The sequence below is a fragment of the Spea bombifrons genome, chromosome 1 (genome assembly GCF_027358695.1).
Source record: "Spea bombifrons isolate aSpeBom1 chromosome 1, aSpeBom1.2.pri, whole genome shotgun sequence".
NCBI classification, from domain to species: Eukaryota; Metazoa; Chordata; class Amphibia; order Anura; family Pelobatidae; genus Spea; species Spea bombifrons.
The window spans coordinates 10,326,903-10,349,747 of NC_071087.1; the positions used below are offsets into that span (position 1 = coordinate 10,326,903).

General features: G+C 40.9%; 1 protein-coding gene across 1 annotated transcript in view; it reads right to left on the reverse strand.

The window, feature by feature from the left end:
* Positions 1–22,845, reverse strand: part of CTBP1 (C-terminal binding protein 1) — a 166,037-nt gene that overhangs the window by 83,261 nt on the left and 59,931 nt on the right. The window contains exons 2-3 of the mRNA XM_053458173.1: positions 21,679–21,824; positions 14,422–14,520 (exon numbers count right to left, since the gene is read on the reverse strand). Coding sequence (XP_053314148.1) covers positions 14,422–14,520; positions 21,679–21,736 — 157 coding nt within the window. The 5' untranslated portion in view covers positions 21,737–21,824. The remainder of the gene's footprint in view (positions 1–14,421; positions 14,521–21,678; positions 21,825–22,845) is intronic.

Here is a 22,845-nt window from a genome sequence, read left to right on the forward strand (position 1 = left end):
GTTAACATCTTGTAATATCAAATGGGGATTCTGGGTTGAAATGCATTATTTTAAAGACTTTTATATAGTAAAAGCCCCGGAGATGGAGCACAGGGGAGGTGCGGGGGCCGCATGATGGAGCAAGGATGACCCGGAAAGCTGTGCGTTAAGGGATAAAGCATATTGAGACTTTCAAACATATCTGCCAACTATCCCGATCTGGTCAGGACTCAGAATAATATCAGCCATGGCACATACATCCCACAGCACTCCTTTTTTGAGGCGCTCGAAACGTTTTTTTGGTTGGAGCGTATCATGGGGTTCTACAGCCCTAAAAGTCATCATAATGGGTATTAAGACAGCACATAATCTATTTTTAAATAATTATAAATAATAAATTAAAATATATTATTTTCTCTGTCGTATGGGGTACTGAAAGCTTATGTGACATAATATATTTTTTTAGTATTTTGGCCCAATCAAAAAGGTATCAACTTTGACAAAAACTCTATTTTCCCAATTCATCCCCTGGCACATCATCCATGGGCATCCGCAATTACCGGTTTTATAAAGATACATGTTTCGGTAATCCAAGGCCCCATGTGTTTGTATGTTGTGTCATAATCCAAAATTTGGCAAAATGAATAGTTTCTAGGCCATGTTTACGCATTTTGTGACAGATGAACACTAAAACAAATTGACTGAACAGTGCTGTCAACTTTAATTATCTATTTTATAAGCGTGCGACTAATGAAGAAACCTTTTGTAATGATTTGTAATTTATTTAACCCGCACATAATTGTGCAATTGTTCTCTATGGAAAAGAAGCATTTTAAAACATAAACTGGCCTTTGTGTGGTTGGTTGTGGAATTTACATTTTATCGCATAAGACTACTACAAAATAATGATTAAATCATATTTTGAAGATACTGGTGGTTTTACATAATACGATATGCATATTTGAACAAATGATAAATGAAATGAAATAAAAAGGTGAGAGAGAGCGAGCGTCATTAATAGCACAGTGGCCAAAATTCACACCAGGGCTCTGCACGATCTTGTTATGTACAAGGAGAGTTTGTCAGATGATCTTCTTAGCAGGGATGGAGGGCTGTTTGCAGGTTGGATGGAGAGGCTTCTCAATGATGTGTGTGTAGGGGGTTGAAAAATAAAGAAGAAAGAGTGAGACAAAGCAAAAAAAGATAAAAGAGATAGAAAGTAAGAAAGAAACAGCAAGAGAAAGGGAGGGAGAGAGAGAGAGAGAGACAAAGAAAGGAAGAGAACGAAAGCACGAACAGCAGGAGAGAGAGAGCGAGGACAAGAGAGAGAGAGAGAAAGATAGAAAAAAAAAAGAGAGTGAGGAAGGGAGGGAGAGAGATAAATAGCTAGAAAGAAAGAGAAAAAAAGAACAAAAGAAGAGAGGAAAGAGATAGAGAGAAGAGAAAGGGACTATGAGAGAGGGGGTATTGTGCCCTTCTAAAGCAGCTGTCACCCCAAATTGTCACGTTCTTCATGTTTGTCAGTCTGATGTATCCTGTATCCCCGGCAGCGGGGTGTCTTGTCGTGTATCCACGGCAGCGGGGTGTCCTGTCTCGTATCCCCATCAGTGGGGTGTCCCGTCTCGAACCCCCGGCAGCGGGGTGTCCCGTCTCGAACCCCCGGCAGCGGGGTGTCCTGTCTCGAACCCCCGGCAGCGGGGTGTCCTGTCTCGAACCCCCGGCAGCGGGGTGTCCCGTCTTGTATCCCCGGCAGCGGGGTGTCCTGTCTTGTATCCCCGGTAGAGGGTGTCCTGTCTTGTTCCCTGTTGTGCCCTGTATTATGTATGTTTTGTCTGGTTATGTTTCTAGCTTGGTCTCTCTGTATCTTGCTCTCTCTGTCCCCCTTGCTTGTTATGTTTCTGCTATATCCTTTGCTTAGCTTCCATGCTCCCAGCCTGCAGCATCCTGCACGTGATTCTAGTGTTATGTTTCATGCCTGCTCCAGGGTGCCTGCAGGATATCACTTAGTATCAGTTTGGACTACATCTGCTGCTATGTCAGGGCGCTGGTATGTGGCTGCACAACCCTAGGTGCTCATCACCCGGGTGAGTGCAGTCGCCCTGCAATCAGGCCCTGTCCCACTCCACTACTGCATCCTGAACTCCTGAACTCCATCATCGGGCGCTCTGGGTCAATGCAGTCATCTGTAAGGACCCGGCTCGTGACACAAATGGTGTTGCTGTCCAAGGCATGGCTGTCCTAAAACACTTGACAAACACTTCCCATAAACAAACTTGGTTTGGTGTTACCATGAGAAGTGGAAGTTACCTTTTTTGTAAGTGATCTCCATAACATAAAGATGTCAGTACGCTTGTATAAGGTTTTGTATATTTAACACAGAATGTTGCATTAAAAAATAAAGAAAAGCTACCATAAGCATCGTTACGTCTTAATGTACAAACAAACCTTCCAACTCAGTAACTGTAAATAAAATGTTAATCTGAACTTCATAGATATTTACTATAATACTTCCATCTGGTTCAAGAGGTAAAAGGAAATGCAGCCAAAGAAGACACAGAACAATAAACCAGTGTGAAACAAATGAAAATAAAGTCTCAATGCCCGTTGAGGCAGACGTGTTGTCATTGGGGTAAAAATTTAATACTTATTCAACTTTTACCCCACAAGCGGCAAAATCTTGGCAGTTTGGAGGACGTCAATGGAACTACCGCCATTTTTGCCCTAAGGTGAACTTCCACTTTCACTGGGGTCTTCTCCCCGAATGGATGATCAGGGGGAGAGGACATCACTGAAGGCGCTCCCTTTTTGGCGCAAGTTCACACCAGGTTATGTCTTGGAAGATGCGGTCGAATATAGAAGAGAGAAGATGAAAGACAGAAGGTAGAAGATGTAGATGGGCAGGGAATTTGTTGCCCGAAAATGAATGGGCCAAAAACAAACAAAAAATGAGTCCAAATAATTTTGGCTCATTTGCACATGTCGAGGCATTATGGCATTGCTAGTCTACAGTAACTAAACTGCTAAAAGTCAACTGTCTCTAGGTACAGGCAACTAGTACCTAGTACTCTCAGTCCACAATGGCCCATTATCCCTAAAGGAAGAATCCCGAGAATTAATCTGTAGAATGGTAGCGATAATGGGAGAAAAAAAAAGTATAAAAAGAACTTACTGGCGAATTTGCAGGATAAAGCTACATCTGTCCTTAACGCATGATAAAATCTTGTGAGACAGCAAAATATTGCTACCGCAGTGTCCTCTGGGTATGTCCTTCTTAATGCCCTGTGCTGCTGCTTCACACACTGTCATACTGTGATTACAATGTTTTACATACAAAGCTGCTGCTCTGAGCTCTATACATCCACTAAAGACTTACTTTGTTTCAAAGGACTACATCATCATACATTTCATATATTTGTGATGAAAACCAATTCATGTCTTCATAAGATCTTATCTTTGTCTTGAACCAGGATTTCCGCGTGGCTTACTTTCCACTTGCCCTACGTCATGAATCTACTATTAGGTTAAAATGATTGATTGAAATAAGTGGCTGATTATCACGGCTTGGAATGGCCCACAGCGTACCTGTGCATTCCAGGTGGACCCTCGCACTAGATAGTAATAATATATTGTCTGATGTCTGTAGGTGGAAGGAAGTCTTATAGCATTAATCGTCTTGTCTGATAAATTGTAGGAAACATCTTACGGTACATGATAGCCCCACTAAAGAAGAAAGCAGTTTAAATAACCCCACTCAGCGAGCCAGCACTGGAGCCAACTGGCGAGGAGTATATTGTGTGCACGGCGATGAACAGATCTCCTCCACGGAGAAAGTAACTGAGGATTCTAAAGAATCCCCCCAAGCATTGGCAATAGGGACATCATTTAAAGGGCCCTCTCCAAAATCATATGATGGCTGGAATGTTCCTTTTATTCAAGTTCTAAAAGGGGTGGATGAATAATATAAAGTTAATTGTATGTTATTTGCTGTCCTCTTCTGTGTGAATGAAAGGGTTAAACCAGCACTCCAGCCTTCTGTGAAGTGAAATGCATTTGATTCAGTTCTGCATGGACTCCACCAGAATTTGGTGACCCGTACCTGGGAACTTCCAAGGCCAGGCGACCTGGACCTCTCCCTCTTCACGAATGGGCGTGGCTAACCCCAGGCAGACTTTAGTAGGTGGGGAGTGGAGGGAAGTGGGCTGGGTGTAGGCAAGAAGTGGGCAGGGACTGGGCGGGGCCACACACCACACCCCCCAGCCAGAGAATGAAGAAACTGAACTGGAGACACAGGGAAGAAGAGCTTCAGCTAGAGACTCTGGATTAGACCCTGACAGGTCATCTGGCACATTCACCGGTGGGTCACTGCCCGACATCACTCCATATGCCCCCGATCGGCCATTCCAGAGTCTTATCAGGGGCTGTGCTAATGTACTGTAATTATAGTAATAGAAATGTAACGTGTGGCTTCTCATATCCAGCCATCGTCATCTCTCATGGCCTTAATGTGCCAGGGCCAACTCGTTATCCCCAGGCCGTGCTCTGGATCATATCAGGATAATTTCCATATATAAAGAATAAGAACGTGAGGCTTTGGTCACATTTTCCTTCTCCTTCATTTACTTAAAACTCGACTGCCGTCAACAAGTGGCCCCAATCACAGCAGATTTTACCAAATAAAATGTAATGTATTTATATTTCTCGGCGGTACAAACTCATTATGTTTCAGATTCACTCATACTTAACTCGTAGGATGCCCAACAATTTATGCAAATTGTAATTGTGCTACCTTAATCCCAGACCTAGGTTTATAAATATGCTGTTAATATGTGTACTTCCAGCTTGACTCTGGCTTTAAATACTCATCCGCACTTTAATTCATCGAGACAAAAATGGGTAAAAATATTTCAAAGACTATCATTTTCTCCTGTGGTTTTTCCTTGAAATCTGAAAATAAGCAACATTTTCATTTTAAATCATCTAAATGTTACATTTTCATTTATATTTTACAAATATAATCTATAAAAATAGTCATAGAGATCCATATGAAACAATCTATGTTGTGCAAGCTAATTTCTTTTTTACAATAGCCATATATACAGTATATTGTGATTAAAACACTCCATACTGTAGATAAATGACTGTCTTTCTCAAAATTCCAATGATCGTTTCGAACGAGTCTGTTTTAATGTTTATTTTGCTTGTCGGAACATTTAGTTACTCCGATTTCTCCTATTTTCCAGCTGTTCGTTTTATTTCTGCCTTTGTAGTCCTCTCTGCTCTATGGAAAAGATGACACTTATAAAAGTGTTATAAAAAGTAAAACTATTACTAAAATTAGCTTTTCACTAGTCTATTTACACATAGACTTGAACACGTAAATATTTGGCTGCTACAAATAATAACGGCTCTGTTTATTTAGAAAATTTGAAGAGACGCTGTTTTCACATATACTTTCAGAAGCTGTAGTCAATGTAGGCATATTTAACTTCGGCAAAGCCCTAAACCTAACCTAGGACAGCTCCACCGGCCTTCCACCTACGTCCTTACAGACGGACGTTGAATATGATGTCATGTTCTGGAGCACACCTTTTTTAGGGACATCTGGCCCTGGGCGAATGAACACTATGGAGGAATGTGCGACGCGGCACAGACCAGCAAAGTGTTAATTGGCCATTTGGGGGAATCGGTCATCTTCCTTTTAACCATCCCATTGAGCAATGACGCTACAAGGAGCCTGATCACCCAATAGGGCAACTGGGTCCCTGTAACGCGGCAGAGGGTCTGCTCCTTGCCCCGGACCTGCCGCTTTTAGGCTTAACCGGCTTAGCCTACAATACGCCACTGGCTGTACTAATAGTATACAATCAAGAACATTCCTTAACCCCTTAATGACAAAGCCTGTACATGTACGGGCTCAAAATGCATTGTTTTCAATGGGTTTAGGGACCGCCCACTGGCCTTAAGGGGTTAAATTCCTTCTATTATGCCCAAAACACGCAGATGTGTTTGTAATATTTACGTTAACACGTGCACAGTTATAATTATCCTTTAAATGTTTACAAAAATGTTTACAAGAACAATGTCTGACGTTCTCTTACCTAGAATTCACGAAAGTCCACCGAACGCAGCCAAATGACGCAGAATGTATGTGCAATTATGCATTATTCCATAGAGACGTAATTTAAATACATTGTATCGTATAATAGAAACGACAGCAAACATTTCAAATGCGTAATGATATATCAGTCTGTGTCATAATATCCCGAGCGCAGTCCTTTCAGCGCCATGGAACATAATCTGAAAAATAAAAAGCCATTCAGGGCGCTGCTCGAAACTGATTATCATAATCATTTGTTTAATTGGGCCAAATTATTCCGCGAGACAATAAATCATTTGCTAAGATTCATGCTCAGAATGATTAACTCTCTGGGGCTTAAGAGAATATTAACGAGAAGGCAAGGATAACATACAGAGTATAGATTTCTTGTATTGTTTCTTAATTTACAAGATACTATCAGGGCTTTGGGGTTCAATGTAATCTGGAAAAAAGGTTAAGCAGCTTCTGGGGCCCCCCTGTTTATCCCGGACCCCCCATCAAACGAGGGGCGAGCCTATGCCAGCGTGAGGGATTAATGCTAAATCATGATATTGAATTTATTTAAAGGAAGTAGATACATGTTCCAAGTCCCAAATTTAAAATCTGTGTGTTAGACGAGGGTCCCCAAAATATTTTTGGCCCACTAATCCCTGGTTAAACCCATAGGGAATCAAATAGGAAGCCGTCTAGGGTGCTAAGGTGTGGGACTATGCCAAATGCAAGTGGGGCTTTGTGGTCCCTTCTCATTTTTGTGATGTCCCTCCTACAAATTAATAATTGGCCAACTTTAATCAGTTAATTCACAGCACATCTTAAATAGACAATTATGTTCAAGATCTAAGTGACTTCTTTCATGGGAAAAATAGTTGAATTTATGGAAAAGTGACTTTGCGCCTATTTTCAGCTAGCATTATTAAGGATGGTTTATTAATTTTATAGCGTTTATAAGGTTTATAAAACTATTCAGAAGGACTTTTGAACATTTTATTCAACAAATTCCTCAGCTAAATCTCTCTAGTTAAACTATATGACCAAAAGTTTGTGGACACCTGACCATGACACCTACATGAGCTTGTTGGACATCCCATTCCAAAACCATGGGCATTAATTCAGAGTTGGCTCCTCTTTGCAGCTATAACAGCTTCTGCTCTTCTGGCTTTCCAGGATTTCCTGGATTTTGGAGAGTTTCTGTTGGAATTTTTGCCCTACATTTGTGAGATCCGGCACTAATGTTGGATGAGAAAGCCTGGCTCACATTCCACTTGATCCGAAAGATGTTCAGCGGGGCCAGGGCTCTGTGGAGGCCACTCGAGTTCCTCCACAACAAACTCGTCATATCTTTATGGAACTTGGTGCACTGGGGCACAGTCCTGCTGGAATAGAAAAGGGCCTTCCCAAAACTGTTCCCACAAATTCGTAGGCATATGCATTCCAATAGGTAGCGTTCTCCTGGCATCCACCAAACCCAGGAGTGCTTTACACCACTTCAGCTGACGCTTGGCATTGTGCATCGTGGTCTTCGGCTTGTGTGCTGCTCGGCCATGGAAATCCATTTTGTGAACACACAGTGCTTGTGCAGACGTTGCTTCCCAGTCACATCAGTACGACCCGTTCTACTGCCAAAACTCAAAAACTAGGAGGGCTGTCATATATTTGGTCATGTAGCATATATTGCAGACATCACAGAGACTACTGGCACCCTCCATTGGCTGGTGGGTCATCCGCAGGAACTAGGGGATCCTGAGATAACATCATTGGAGTACGAATGTGTGTGAGGGGGCCACAACCATTTTGCCTCCAACAGGTCACCCAAGAAAGTGCCTTTTTCCAACACACTTTAGTCTGCCTTGTGGTAAATGCCAGCCGCCAGGTAGCCATGTCTTACAAAAACTTAAATTATAAATACATCTCCCCAATACTGGCATAAGGAGGGAGACCGGAAGCTCAGGAGGAGCCGAAAACCAGATTTAAGCAATTCCTTTGCCTCTAGATATTATTGAGGACCTGTGTTTAGGCTCATATGTGGCCTAGGCCAGTGCGTGGGTGCCAGTGGTTGAAAATACACCAGGCTACTCCGGTGTTAATGTAATTAGAAACAAACTCAAGCATCGCTAAAGTTCTAAAATGTACATTGCCAACAGAGCTCTCAGTGGTTCCATATAACATCTCCCATTGTATCAAAGAATGAAGTTAACCATCATCCAGTCCGCTGCATTTATTCAATAAAAAAAATCTATAACCTGGCAGCCAAATTCATTCACCTTGGTTGGTGGCATAGAATTATATCAGAGGAATGGAGAAATGTATCTGAGCTGCTGCAGAAACTCTTAGCTGGAACACTACAGCAGAACAGGGTAATATCACAATGATCAGACGTCAGGCCCATATTCCAGATGCAGTTCCTGCCTCCCTTTGCTCTTCATATAAAATAATTGAAACCCTGTGTGAATTACAGATGAAGCGGAGCCATCGTGATGATAATAGTTGTTGAAAATAGACATCCTTTAGCAGGGAGGAGCGCGGCGTCCGTTCTTCGTGGAAGCTCTTACGAGTCTTTATGAAAATGCATTTGGGCATTTTTAGAGCTTGCTCCAATGAGCAATAACTCACATTTCCCTTGTTCCTTCAGTTCAGCCCAAAATAAATAGCATTATGCTATCTGCTGCGGGGCAAGAAACACAAGCTATTAGCTGCTCAGAAGAAAAACTTGTGTTTAGCTATCCCTGTGCATCAGAACCAAATTAATTTCGATATTAACAAGCAGACGCAGAGTTCCTGACAAATCCGGGACACAATTAGAGCTCGCTTTTATGTGTATTCACCCGATTCTGAGCGAATGACTAAAACAAAACCGTTGTTATGGCAACAAACTCGGAACGATCACGCTTGAAACATCGCATTTTGGAGCAAGGTGCCCTAAATTTCAGCTCTGCCATGCCAAGGATTATATGTGATGAAACCTAATCCAGGAGATAAAAAAAGAAGGCTCACTGCATGTGCATTCATGCCGATAAGAAATAAAGCTGCAGATGCTTGCGTGTGTTAATGTTACTGGGTTGTTTGTGTTTGATAAATGACCTGTGAAGTTATACGAGTGGAACAAACAGGAACGTTTCTGGAATATGATACAGAGACATCTGTATCATAGAAATGTGCGCGGTAGAGGAACCCCAGACCCTACAGGCAGATGCGATGGTTACAATGTAACGCGGTTGGTGCATTCACAGAAAGAAGCCTTTGTTTTCCTGATGGGACATCGACAGGAGGGTCAACCAAGGCATCTCTCCTGACCAATAAAGTGAGGAACATGGGAACTTCAGTCCAACAAGGGCTTCTTTTGGCCATCTCCAGTATAAATTAAAGAACATAAATCTTTAATCACGCCAGACGCCAATGGCCAAAGGTCTTATAGATTGTACGATCACTAGTGCGGGACCCTCTTCTCCATCTGTACCAATATGTCTTACAGTCTGTTTATCTTGTTGTCAATTTTGTTTATTGTCAATGTAATTGTTATTTGTCATTTTGGATTCCTCCCTTTTGTAACAGCGCTACGGGACCTGCTGGCGCTCTGTGAATAAAATGTAAGGTAAAAGTTATTAACGTAACCACAGGGTCTCACTAAGAAGGTGAAGCCACAAACTAGTGATGTCTCTTGGACTATTACGCAAGTGAGAAAGAGGACAGTTTCAATGGGAGAATCATAATCTGATAAAGAAGATAATGCTTAGCTCATGAGATGCTGTCCTAATAATGTGATATTATCTTTGAGATCTCTTACTACAAACCTTTGGAGAAACCATTGGAGGAACACAACCCACATTTCATTCCACATTTTATGGTCTGGCTAATGAGACGTTGACACTTCCTTGACACCGTTCCGTACTCCACTTTCGGGTGGAGTCAGATTTATATGTGAGATTCTTTTTTTTACAGTATTTTTTTATTTTACTGGATTTATGGAGAATAATGACCTTTGACCCGCATTGTTCAGGGTGGTTCATGACAAACCACGTTGATGGATGTCATCCTTGTATTTCCCGGCTGTTGCTTTGACCCCTCCTATAACTAGTGAAAAAAAAGTCTCGTTTTCCAGATGTTTCCTATAAATGTTACACGTTCAGAATGATGTGTGTGAGTTTTCTTTTTTATTGTTATTTATGCACGGTGGGTGAAGAGCTGTAATTTGCGCGTAGAGGGTGATCAGGCGTAGATTCAGCTCTGCCTGTACTGCCAAACACTACATCTTTTCTTGAAAGGATTCATGGAAAAGACTGACCAAGACAATCCCTTACTTGTAATACGGATCCCACATCCCCAGCGACGCCTTTTCAGGACAATAATGCACAACACTTTGAGGTTGTGATGCAAGATCATTGCTATTAGCATAAAAGATGAGGTATCTGGTGCTAAATGCGTCTGCGATGACCTCAGACCAGAGGACCTTGTAGACAACGAAGACTTAGAACCCTAGTGCAGTACATTTTTGGACATTGGACTTCATTCTAAGGACAAAGACAAATTGATTTTTTCAATTACATTTTTGGGATTTTTATCTTTTTTTTGTAACTATTTACCTTGGAGTAGACATGTTTACCAGGGCTGGAGTCCAATCACTCATTTATTGAATGTCAGAAGAACAACTACAGTAAGTTTAAAGATCATAAAATGATTAAGAAATATGATATTCCCCATTGGCATCTGTTTCTTATGAAACGCTCATTGTTCCAAGGAAAACAACTTCCACTGTGTAGAACCCAAAAAGAGTCACACCACAGAGGTATGCGCAACATGACCAGGGCACCGCGTATAAAGGCTGCGCAGGACCGACCACAAACATCTTATATGTAGCAGGTTAAGCTAGGGAAAAGTTATAGAATAGGCAAAACAGGCACCTATTTACTATACAGTACCATCCCAAAGACTGAGCAGTGCCACACCACGGGGGCCTGATTGACCAAGAGGGTGGTCTGCCATCCCGGGTTTGCGGGCAGAGGACTTCTGCCGCCCTGGATCTACTGCCCTAGGCACAGGCTAGAATACATTGTAGGTGGGGGAAAGATATCTGTGAATGGTAACAGCTCTCTGTTTCTTTGCGGGGCAGAGGCATCTTTTACCACCAGCGTTTGCCAATCCAACCGCCGGAATATTTACGTTACCCATATAGAAGATGGAAAAAAAAAAGTAATTTAAGCTCAACCTACCCAAGATATGCTTGGATACTGTACTCATCCGGACAGAAAAATACCTACTGTCCTAGGAACGTGCCAGTTTTGGCTGGAGAAGGGATCCTCCATGACTCCGTGGGCAGTCAGAACATACACTGGAGAACATAAATTACAGCGTGCAGCCTTGTATGCACTTTATTGCAAAAAAGATATCAACCATATTATTGAAATACCTCCATTGTGCCTACAGTGTGCAGTCCAGAGCTTTAAAGCCCTTACCGCAAAGAACGTCCTTCTCTGTTTCACATGGGACGGTCGCTCGTCTAATCTTAATAAGCGGCCTCTCATGGTGATGATTTCCCACGGAAGGGGCTCGCGCAGGATGTTGGTGCGTTCGTACGCTGTGATGAGGTCAACCCTTAGGCGACTCTTTTCTACAGTAACAGTTTAGCTAAACGCTCTTCATTCCTTAAAACCCCCCCACACTCATTTTATTACTTTGTAGTCTTTCCAATTCAATCACATCTTGCATCCTTTTCTCTTGGTTATCTACCAAAAGGAAAGCCAGTAGCTGGGAAATCATCGTTATCCAGCATTCAACAAAATAATAATCCTTCTCTACATGCATTAGAACTTTGGATATGTAACGGAACCTGCTATGTTATAGGTTCCTTTTTATGTATTTACTTTAATATAACATTTCATGGTTAGATTACCATACAAACAATTAACTACATCAAAGTATTATTATTTTTTATGAAAATACCCATCAGTCGCTGGTAAAGCCTATAAGGGGAAAGATGTCGACAGCTGACCCTATGCAACGAGAGCTTTAGATAGAGTCGTAATTATGGGCCTTTGAAGTCTCCCTTTGAGGGGTGATTATTTTATGCTGATTTTTTTGAACATTTTCTCCCATATTTAAGTGATTCTTTTTATAGAGTTTAACCCTTTATCATAATACATGGTTCTTTCTGGTTAGTACTCAGTATTTTCATGGAGTCCATCTGAAGACCTATGCCATTGTGTCATGGCGAGCGCTCGGTAGGCTCGCCACCCTCGATCATTTTGGACAGGGTCCCTTAAAACCTATAGCTCTCCCACCTATGGAACACAGGGCAAAGCAAGCGTGGGGATCCACCCATACATGCCTGTCTTTTTCTCTTTTGGGTCCGCTTCACAAAGCTCATTTCATTTGTAAAGAAGACTTGGCTAGTTTATACGGGCAGGAAACGATGACAAGACGTCCTCGGAGACGGTGCAGATAATGGAATGTTTATATATCTCATTGTTTGCAGATTCGGCTAGAATACTTTCTGTGTGCGCTGCCAGCCACTGTGAAATTCTTTATTAAGTGACTTGAGACTAATGCATTTGTTGGTATCGCTTCAACTATTTTTTTTTTAAGACATTCCCAAAGGGAAAGAAACTAATGCAAATAATTTGTAAATGAACAAAAAAAATATGTGTTCAAGAGAATCCATTCAATGTAGATTTTTTTGCCAATGCATTTGCATTTGTTATTCATTGTCAGATTCTAAAAATATATAACATTCTCATGGTGGAGTTTTAGCAAATCTTCCAAATCTCCTATATTTTTGGACCGTGGTATATATATATATATATATATATGTGTGTGTGTTAGCTGATTGACCTGTATGGAGATGGAAATATAGACAAGGGCCCCTTCACTTCTATTCTGCTCATTTTGAAATCATGTGTATCTTATGTATTATGTTCACTTTACACCAAATTATACACCTCAGAAATCTTGAAGGATCTACACGCTATGGAAAAGTGTTGGAGTGATGAGTTCTACATTTTCTTAACCCCTTAAGGGCAATGGGCGGTCCCTAAACCCATTGAAAACAATGGATTTTGAGCCCGTACATGTACGGGCTTTGTCATTAAGGGGTTAATGATGTTACGTTCACCATAGCGAACACGAGCCTAAATCGCTAATATCTCACAAGGCACGCTTGGTTGGGTTCCTGGACCAGGTTCAGCAGCACTTCCGCTGAAAACTACTAAACTGGAGTGGAACTTGTCACCAACTTTGTGGCAATGAGGTCCATTAAAGTTCAGTGTCACAGTCAAATCCTCAATGTAGCCGAAACGAGTTTCGCCTAGGGTCGCCAAACTCAAAACATTGCTTATGTTCCTGCCGCACACCCACCCATCATTTATGTACATTGTCTACCTGGTAATAACCATTGTTTGGGCCAATTTGCCAACTTAATAACAGTTGAACAGCTTATGCTATCTTCAGATACAGTTGAAACATACAGGAATGATAGTTTTCTGCTAGTCAATTTGCAGTTGCATTTATGTTTACGTTCTGTAGCTAGTTGGCACAGCTTCAAAGTAAACATCTTCCTTAAAACGGGTCAGGAACAACCATCTTGGATATAACAGCTTACATCGAGCAACCTCAAACCACAAGCACTCCAGAAAACCACACGGTTGTACATTATTCTGTAGAGGTTCTTTACCCACAGCCGTTAGATTTATGGAATTGTTGGTATCTTTAGTTTACAATATCCTATTACATGCCTTCTCCAACAACACAAATATCCCTATATTCTGTGAAACATCAAAAAGTAAAATATATCAAAAAATAAAATTGTAAAAAAAAATAATTCCTGTAAATCTCCGCACATTAAAAAAAAAACATTTCCAGCAAAAGGGATAAAGTGTGTGTGTTCTATATTTATTAAGCAGTCACAATATATGAAAAAACGTACGAAACTGTGGAACCGCGTTCCGAAGCCAATGATTAGTCTCCATATAAAAGAAAATGCTGCTATAGTACAATGGCTGCCGCTCTGCAAAATCACTTTTTATGAGTATTATCTGAAGTTGCCAATATGTCTACCATTCCTAAGAATAACCTGTGAGTATTTATTGAACATCTGCAATGCGACAGCACATAATGAGTCTTCCATACTGGACAAGGCTGGTAAATGTTACCATCATCATCATCATCACCATCACCATCATCATCATAGTAATAATAACAATAAAGGATCATTGTTTTGTCCAACCTTGATATTCTGGGTTCAGAACAAGGTGCACCTTTGAGCGGTGAATGAAGACTCTTGGGCATTGTTAATAGTATAAACATTATTAAATACAGCCAATCGTATCCAAAGGTTTTTGTGAGGAAGCGCTGTTTACCTGCCTCGGACGCCCCTCCGATCACCGGCCAGGGTGTCGTGTTGCTTCTGGCTGGTGAACCAAGTGCATGCTGCCCCCTCCAGGCCAAAGGGTAGGGAGCTGCGAAAACAGGACAGATGTAAAGACAGTAAATAATAAATATAGCCTACATATAGAAGTACAGTAAAAGCACACGCCACATTTACTAAAACTACTTGTCTTATTGAATACACCATACCAGGGTTTGTAACTGGTTTGTGGCTTACATATTTACATATTCTAATCCTCAAATTCTTCTTTTTATTTTATGGCATATTTTGCATGGACCCCAGAGGATTTTACTGCGTGCAAATCAGTTATTCGACTTAAGTCTCATTTTACTCCTCCCTCTGGCCGTCTTTACGGTAACCAGGAAGCATACTTAAGTACCTCTCCCCCATTCATTCACATATAGTGTTCTTCATATACATATGTATGATCGTGAGCAATCATAATTATAAAAAAGCCATATCTTCAAATCCTGAAAATGACCCTTTTTTTTTTTTTTTACATATTTCAGAAAACTTTGTAAAAAAAAAAAAATCTGGAGCATAGTACAGTTATTATAAAGCCGCCTTTCATTCATAATCTTTTTTTTTTCATAGAGCTTGTACCAAACTCCTAGTTGAATGCGGCCTAAGAACAGAGGTGAAGGGTAATGACGCTTGATTGTAATTTTATGAAGTCTCCAGTAATTGAGGGACAGCCAGAACAACCTTTATATTTTCACTGCACACAAAGACTCTGGTTCTCTGACATTGATTTGAAGCCTCCAGCGATGTTCTCCTGGTCATTCTCCTTCACTGCCTCATTTTCTGGCACGGAGAGAATGTAGCATATGTCATTCTCAATAGCAGGCCACGGAAATCAGCAAGCAAGCAAATGATCTAGAAGGACTTAAAAAAACTATAATGCAAACAAAAACACCTCTGATTTTATCCATTATACAAAATTCTCATCTCGTCTATTGTTTTCAGATGTAAAAGAAGAAGAAATAATATTATTGTAGAGACTGAAGTATCATCAGAAATGAGGTTTATACAAACAGACAAAACCAGCATGAGAGTTGACCCAGAATCTTCTGGGCTGAGACTTGCCAACCCACTCGACTTCTGGTTGACAAACTGGACTAGGAGGCTTATTGACAAGTTGGTTGCGTACGAACATGACTGCTTCAAACCATGCATGGGATGACCAACGCAACAGCTACTGAGTTAATCGTGACTGTAACAGGCGAGCCTCAATGTTTAACTCAACAGCATATGATAGTGGCTCAACTTTTTTAAGGATACATGTAGATCAGTGGTTCTCAACCTTCCTAACCCCTTAATGACAAAGCCCGTACATGTACGTGCTCGAAATGCATTGTTTTCAATGGGTTTAGGGACCGCCCATTGTCCTTAAAGGGGTCAATACAGTTCCTCATGTTGTGGTGACCCCCAACCATAAAATAATGTAATTATATATTGTGAAATATGTGTTTTCGGATGGTCTTAGGCGACCCCTGTGAAAGGGTCGTTCGACCCCCAAAGGGGTCGCGACCCACAGGTTGAGAACCGCTGACCTCATCAAGTGCTTTCCAGTTTTTGCTACATATAGCACCTATGTAATTATTACAAAACAGTAAGAACGCTACTTAAAGGTCATTCAGAAACACAAACCGTAAGGCTATATATTATATGCCTTCCATCACCTTCGCCTTTGGAGGGGGGGGGGTCTCATATTAAAGCATTTTGTTACTTTGAGGTTAAATGAGATCTTTTAGCTCCCATGAGACAGGCAGAAAGCCTACGGAGATAGCCTGTACGATAATAGATATTAAATTGCTGACGACCACGATGATCTTGAGCTACTACGGCTTGTATGAAAAAAAGAGAGAGTTTTGGAATGATATAGAAACCGGCAATAAACTGAATTACACTGAATCGACAAGTAGATTTTATGAAAGTCATTTAACGGCCTCAAAATGTAATAGTCAAAATAAACTGTGCAATAACAGCAGACCTTATAGCTAAATTACTATATGTTTATGGGCCATCATACAGAATTACACATCCCTAGTTTTTTTTATACACGCTATAAAAATTACCCAAATAAGTTCACAAGGAAATGTAAGAAAAATATGTTATAATAGGACAAGAAGAAGCCAAAATAAGTAGCGTCCTTGGAACAAAAGTATAATAAAAAAAAAATGGTAATTCATGCGCTTAGTGATACCCCCCAAAAAATGTAATATTGAGCTTATAAAGTTTGAATAAACATGAAAAATAAAAATGAAAAGTACTTGGTGTAGTAATGAATGCTTCAAGAGCTGTCTCTATCTACCTGGATCTATGAGATTACTATGGATACCGGATACTACATATCTAAGATATAAGCTATGATTTGTATTGAATATATTTGTCTATTACATTTATATGGATTTATACTATTTTCTACATTTTCTTCCCAGTCTGGGGGAGAAGAAGACTATTACTACTGCTATTGAAGAGTTTATATGCCTTTATCCGTATGTGAGTCCACTGCTAAACAGCGCCCATTTTTTGAAGCATTGCATTACTACACTAAGTACTTTTTATTTATCAATATTTACGATTATTATACATTTTTTGGGGGGCGGGGGATATCACTAAGCACACCAATAACCAATTTTGTGTTGTTTGTACATTGGGATTAAAGCTTCTTGTTTTTCATCAAGACTTCTAACGCGTGAGCAACAAAGCTCACCATCGAACGCCCTACGCACAAGCTAACCATTGAATTCCCTAAATACCCCCTTTTCTTTTTACCCATCTCTGGGGCTTCATGGGACCCAACCCCAGCTGGAGCATGGAGAAGAGCTGTCAGTGAAGCCTATTTTATACCTCCCTCTGGGAAGTTCTGCTGTCTGATCTGATTCGAGTGGCTTCACGGACAAGCTCAGAAACCATAAAATATACGGTTTTGGGGTTACTGCTTCAATTTTCATGACTTTTTTTTGTGGCCATCACCCTTTCACGATCCCTATAGTTTATGGACTTCAAATGAGGGAACAATAGGAAGCAGCCGGAGCCGTAGAAGACTTCCAAGAGTTCAAGGAATCCTACATAATATTCTATTGCTTTTACCTCTTCCGCGAGATTATAAATTCGATCGATAAGTAACAACGTGCATTCGCCTGAAAGGATTGCAGCATCAGGTTGGTATTATCAGCCACTCTGCCCAAGTCTTCTGTAAAGATTAAGGGAATCATGCCACCAACGTCAACACTACAAGGAACAGCTTGTGAGGTTTATCCTAAGAGTAAACATGCTAGAAGCGACTGTATACATAGTACTGCTTTCGGTGGATATGGGGCATGTGCTGATCTTGTTTTAGGAATACATAGGAGTCAAAGATATTAATATTCAAAGCAGCTCGGCTGTCTCTGCAACGAGGTCCGTCGCTTCCCGACTCCTCGTTCAGGTTAAACTGTATATGAAATCCTGTACGGGATAAAGGCACATCTGATGATTGAAGCACTCTTTCCCAGCGCTGTGCTGATACGGTAACTTAATCTGTATTATATTTCAGCTGTGACCGTTTTTAAAATACCCTCTAATAAATGCAGACTCAAAACTAAAGTAATAAGATTCTGAAACCCGTGACATATGGAGATAAAGAAGCCCGACGGGCGGTGAATGAAAGAGGATTCCACGAGGAGGACGTAATTAGGGGCTGTATATGAAAGAGATTTTATACTGTTGACATCAGGGAAATAATGAAAGTTTCAAAAAAAAAATAAAAGCTTTTTTCTATAAAGGGAACATTTAGAACTCCCAGAATCCTCTAGTATGGCCTACTTCTATTGGCTAGCTGCAGTCTAGGAAATGGACATTCTATTGGCTACAGGATGGCTCGGAAGTCACCCGAATTCATGGACAGGTTGTTGGGATTAAAATGAGGAAATGGGATGGAGAATGAAGAGGAAGGGGTTCCTTACAGTGAGGACAGTAAAGTTATGGAATTCACTTCCAAGGGAGGGGGTGTTATCCAATACATTAGATACCTTCAAAAGGGGCCTCGATATTTTCTTAGAAAGGCATGGCATACAGGGATATAAATAGAATAACATTAATATTTTAGAGCTTCTTGATCCAAGGAGAAATCCGATTGCCTCTTGGAGTCAAGAAGCAAGGGTTTTTTTGCCTTCTTTTGGATCAAGAATAGGAAGGTTAGGTAGAAGGGTTGAACTTGATGGACTTAGGCCTTTTTTCAACCTTATGAACTATGTAACTATGATAGAGGCACAGGGCCAAATACAAACAATAGTCAGAAGAGACCCAATCCAATATCAGAAGCAATCTGAGGTTGGGCCGAAGGCTCTGGTTCAACTATGAGCGCCAAGCCAAGGTCAATAATCCAAGGAGCTCAGTTTTGGGTAGGATGGGAGCACGGGAATAAAGCGTTCGCAATTTAGTTGCTAGTTCTTTAGCATCTGAACTACTGTGTGTCTTCGGTGCATGTTTGGTGGGTTTTTTGGTGCGCCTCTCACGTGTTGTGATGCTTTGATAGGCTCCAGGACGCATTCTGGTGACGCAAAGGTAAGCACCTGGTAATACAGTCATCTCCTTACAAGATCTGCCAACAAGATACAGCGTTGAGGAAGGCCAGAGGTAAATTGGAAAAAGTAATACCAAGTTCCCGGTAGACAAAAAGACGCATAATGTGACGTACGTCATTAATTAGCGATTAACGTTGTGTTTCTATTACACAGTAAGGTGAAATGCCTCCTAAACTGTAATGTTACTCTATGAAAAACCCAAACTATCTGCAGCACAGACATCGGGTGAGTGGATACAATTAATCAATAGATTGGCGTTCCATAAACAATATTCAAAGATCAAAAATCAATCAAATCAATACTTTTTTAAGACTTGTAGCGGTTTCCAACTCCCAGTGCCTTTTTCTGAAGTGAATTTAGGAATAGTGCTCAAGACTGCCTTCAATACATTGAAAGGAAACAGGAACTCAAAGATGTTATAGTAAAAGTTAGTTTTTCTATATTTATAATATAATCCCTACAAAGAATGTTGTTGTTTTTTCATTCCGTGTTCTTGACATTTTGTCAGCGGAAAAGGCAAAGAACGTGAATTTATTTTAATCACGATATCCAGGAAAGCCCGGATTCTCAAGTGCTTCATCTCTACGGCTAAACGTACAAATTGATTTGGTTTCTAGTACTAAGGCTCCCTTGTGTCGGTGGAATTGCTAACCCCTGCCGTGAGTTTTTGCTTTCTAATACCGCTGAACTTTCCAGACACATTGTCAATTTACGTTCAAACAAACTCAGCAGAGTATTTATACACTCTTGAATTTGTTCTAGTTTTAATTCAAGTGCGTAAATGCACAGAACGCCTTGTGGAGCTCGCTCATAATTATAGAATGTTGAAAACTTCTTCTGTCTGATATATTAAAGATGCAGTTCCTCCACTTTTTCTTAGCCTTAGTCCTAAGACAGGGCCTTTGGCCAGAAATTAACTGGGCACGATGACATCTGTCCACCGCACGATACATCTTTGCAGCCCGGCAAAAAATGTATATGGGGGGCTCCATTAAATTCTGAAAGGTAATCGATATATTCTCTGAAAGATCCTTCTAATGCTATGGATATTGGTAGAGAATTAATGTATAAGACATTGTGGTGAATAAGGGGAAGAAGGCTCGGCTCTGGCAATCTCATGGTCTATTACACGGCTCTAGGAAACCCTCATACTGCTGGAACTACTGCCAAGACGCGGGCTGGAAGAGCACTGATTGCCAAGTTCTTACTTAAAACGGTCATGCAGAAAGTCCAGAATCTGAAGGAATGGACTCTGCAAACTTCTTCCAGATCTTCAGGTATCTGAGTGACCACCTTTGCTTCAGAAGGGCCTTAGTAACCTCTGTTTCTCAGGATCTGCCCTTTAACCTCCGTGCTGTCAGATGGAACACAGCGATGTATCAGGCGCCCTTCTACAAGCCGGTCTCTCCTGGCTGGAAGCTCGATCAGAAGTTCTTGTGATAATGTTACGAGGAGACGAATACGCCTTTAATAGCCAGTAGCTCACGTATGGGATGACCACTATAGCTTTCGCCTTCTGTACAAACCTCTGACAGGTGAGATGGAAAGTATTTGATTTAATCAGCATGTTCTAACTGGGTAACGTGGAATATCTGAACCCTAAATGAAAGCCACCTAAGACACTCATGGTTTATTCACTTAGCGGAGAGTTGGCATGATACAGTTTGCGAGAGAGATGTGGTATACATTATTATGGCCCAACCCCTGCGAACAATGCCACATTAAACGCTTTGCTGGCCCTGTAGGATGTATGGCTTCCTTATACATTGAATCATACAGTATACAGGGCCAGCGCCATACCTGCGAACTCTCCTGGTTTGAGGACCTATGGGTGCCAATGGCACATGTCAAAGTGAATGCAGTTTGGTCATTGTGCCGTGGGTGATTGTGCCGTGGGCGATAAGTATGTATTGCTCATGGCTCATATCGCTGCTTCCAGAAAGGGTGGATAATTTCGGATGGTTTTGAAGATTCCATTTTCTCTTTCAGTTCTTTCTCCGTTGTCAGCGCCGACACCGCAGGAAGAATTCTTTGGCGTAGTAGAGACCCCCCCCCGCTACTGTGGATCGCAGATGGCATGATTAGTAAATCAGGGCTGCAGAGCTACTGCGTGTGAGTTTAGCATGAAAACAAAAAATAATTTAAAAAAAGTAAAATATTTACAGCGATATCACCATGACATCAACAGGGATATCATCTTAGAAGGGAGAGGATCTCAATCACTTCAATATGTGTTTTTTGCCTTCTTCTGGATCAATAATGAGGTTGAATGTGATGGACTTTTTTCAACCTAAATAAATTCTGCTTTCCCTCCACTCTCTTCCTCCCTTCCCCCCCACCCCCTTACTCTCCCTCCTTCCTGATTCCTTTTTAAAAAAACTCAATAAATCATTATTTACAAAAATTAAGGTGTTAATATGTCAATATCCATTTTAGAAGAACAAAGGGTACGTTTTTTTCTTTTTTTTTTAAAGTAAGTTACGTGAAAAAAGTAAGTTTTTAAAAAAATATTTGCATCTTATCAGCAACTAAAAATTGATAATTGTCTACACAATGAACTTCAAAATTCTAATTACTGTTTAGATAAATGCCTTTTTTCAGGAGTTATTTCTTACAGTTCCATGAGTTCACTCCGGTGAGGAGTAACGGCTTCTCACCTTCAAATATGCGATCTAACCTCTGGCGCTTCACTTTGTGTTTGTCCATGAGAGACATGAGACTTCAGGACCGCGCGACCTTCTACGGACGATTCTCAGATACAGCCCCAGAAATAGATGTAAAATGGCTCTTTACACAGAATCACCTGCAGAGAAAAGGGGAAAAAAGTAACATTAATAAATAGGGAAAATGTAGTATTATACATAGAAAGAGCCTATTATAATGAAACAGTGTGTCGTGAGACTCAACGTCCTTGTATTGGTTCTAGAGCGTATTATACCTTTCAGCGGATCAATGTTCACAGAGTAAGATCCAGAGTCTCATAAGCTGTTAAGACCTCAGAGGTCTCTTCTTTAGAGCCCCGTGGACATTATGCATGTCTGGGATGGACGCCGTGTTGGTCTTTGATACTCCTCATGGGTGGGCAGTCAGACGGAGAACGGACACAGACGATACAAGCCTTACTTACTTTGTCTTATGTTCAGGATAACGTTATGCGTATCCCAAGCGTGAATAAACTCTCATTGAATTAAACTCTACCACTTTGGCTAGAAGGCCATTCCACGTATACACCTCTCATTAGAAGACTCTTAAGGCAATTGCCCTGTAAACTTACGTGTTCTTATCGTGGTGTTTCTCCTCCTTTGAAATATACCTACCTCCTGTAACATCTTTATCATGTTAAGTTATAAGTCATGTTAAGGAATAATAAAATACATGCAGATAGTGTCTGTTATTATAAAAATTCAGTAAAATAAGGTTACTAAGAGGATGTCTCCCTAATATACAAAAGAACTGGAATATTGTTATCATGCAATGGGAATAAATAGGCTTTTATTTTTGTTACACCTTTGCTTGGAAAGTGTTTTATTAACTGGGAGCGGAATCACAGCTTATATATCACATTACAAGCAACATTGTCACAGAAGCCAACTCCGATGACGCTCGCTCGTTGAGATTAACGAGTCTTTGTGTTCCTTCGGTTGGGTATTCTTTGATTTTTAACCGAAATGATGGATGGCACTGAGTGATACCTCCTGAGATCACAGGCTAATCGCAATGCAGAAACCCCGATGAGACTGAAACTCCTCTCGCTTCCTACAACCTTCTTAATGCCAAGCGGAAAGAACCTCAAACGCCATGCAGTCGTCATTCTGTCTTCTCTT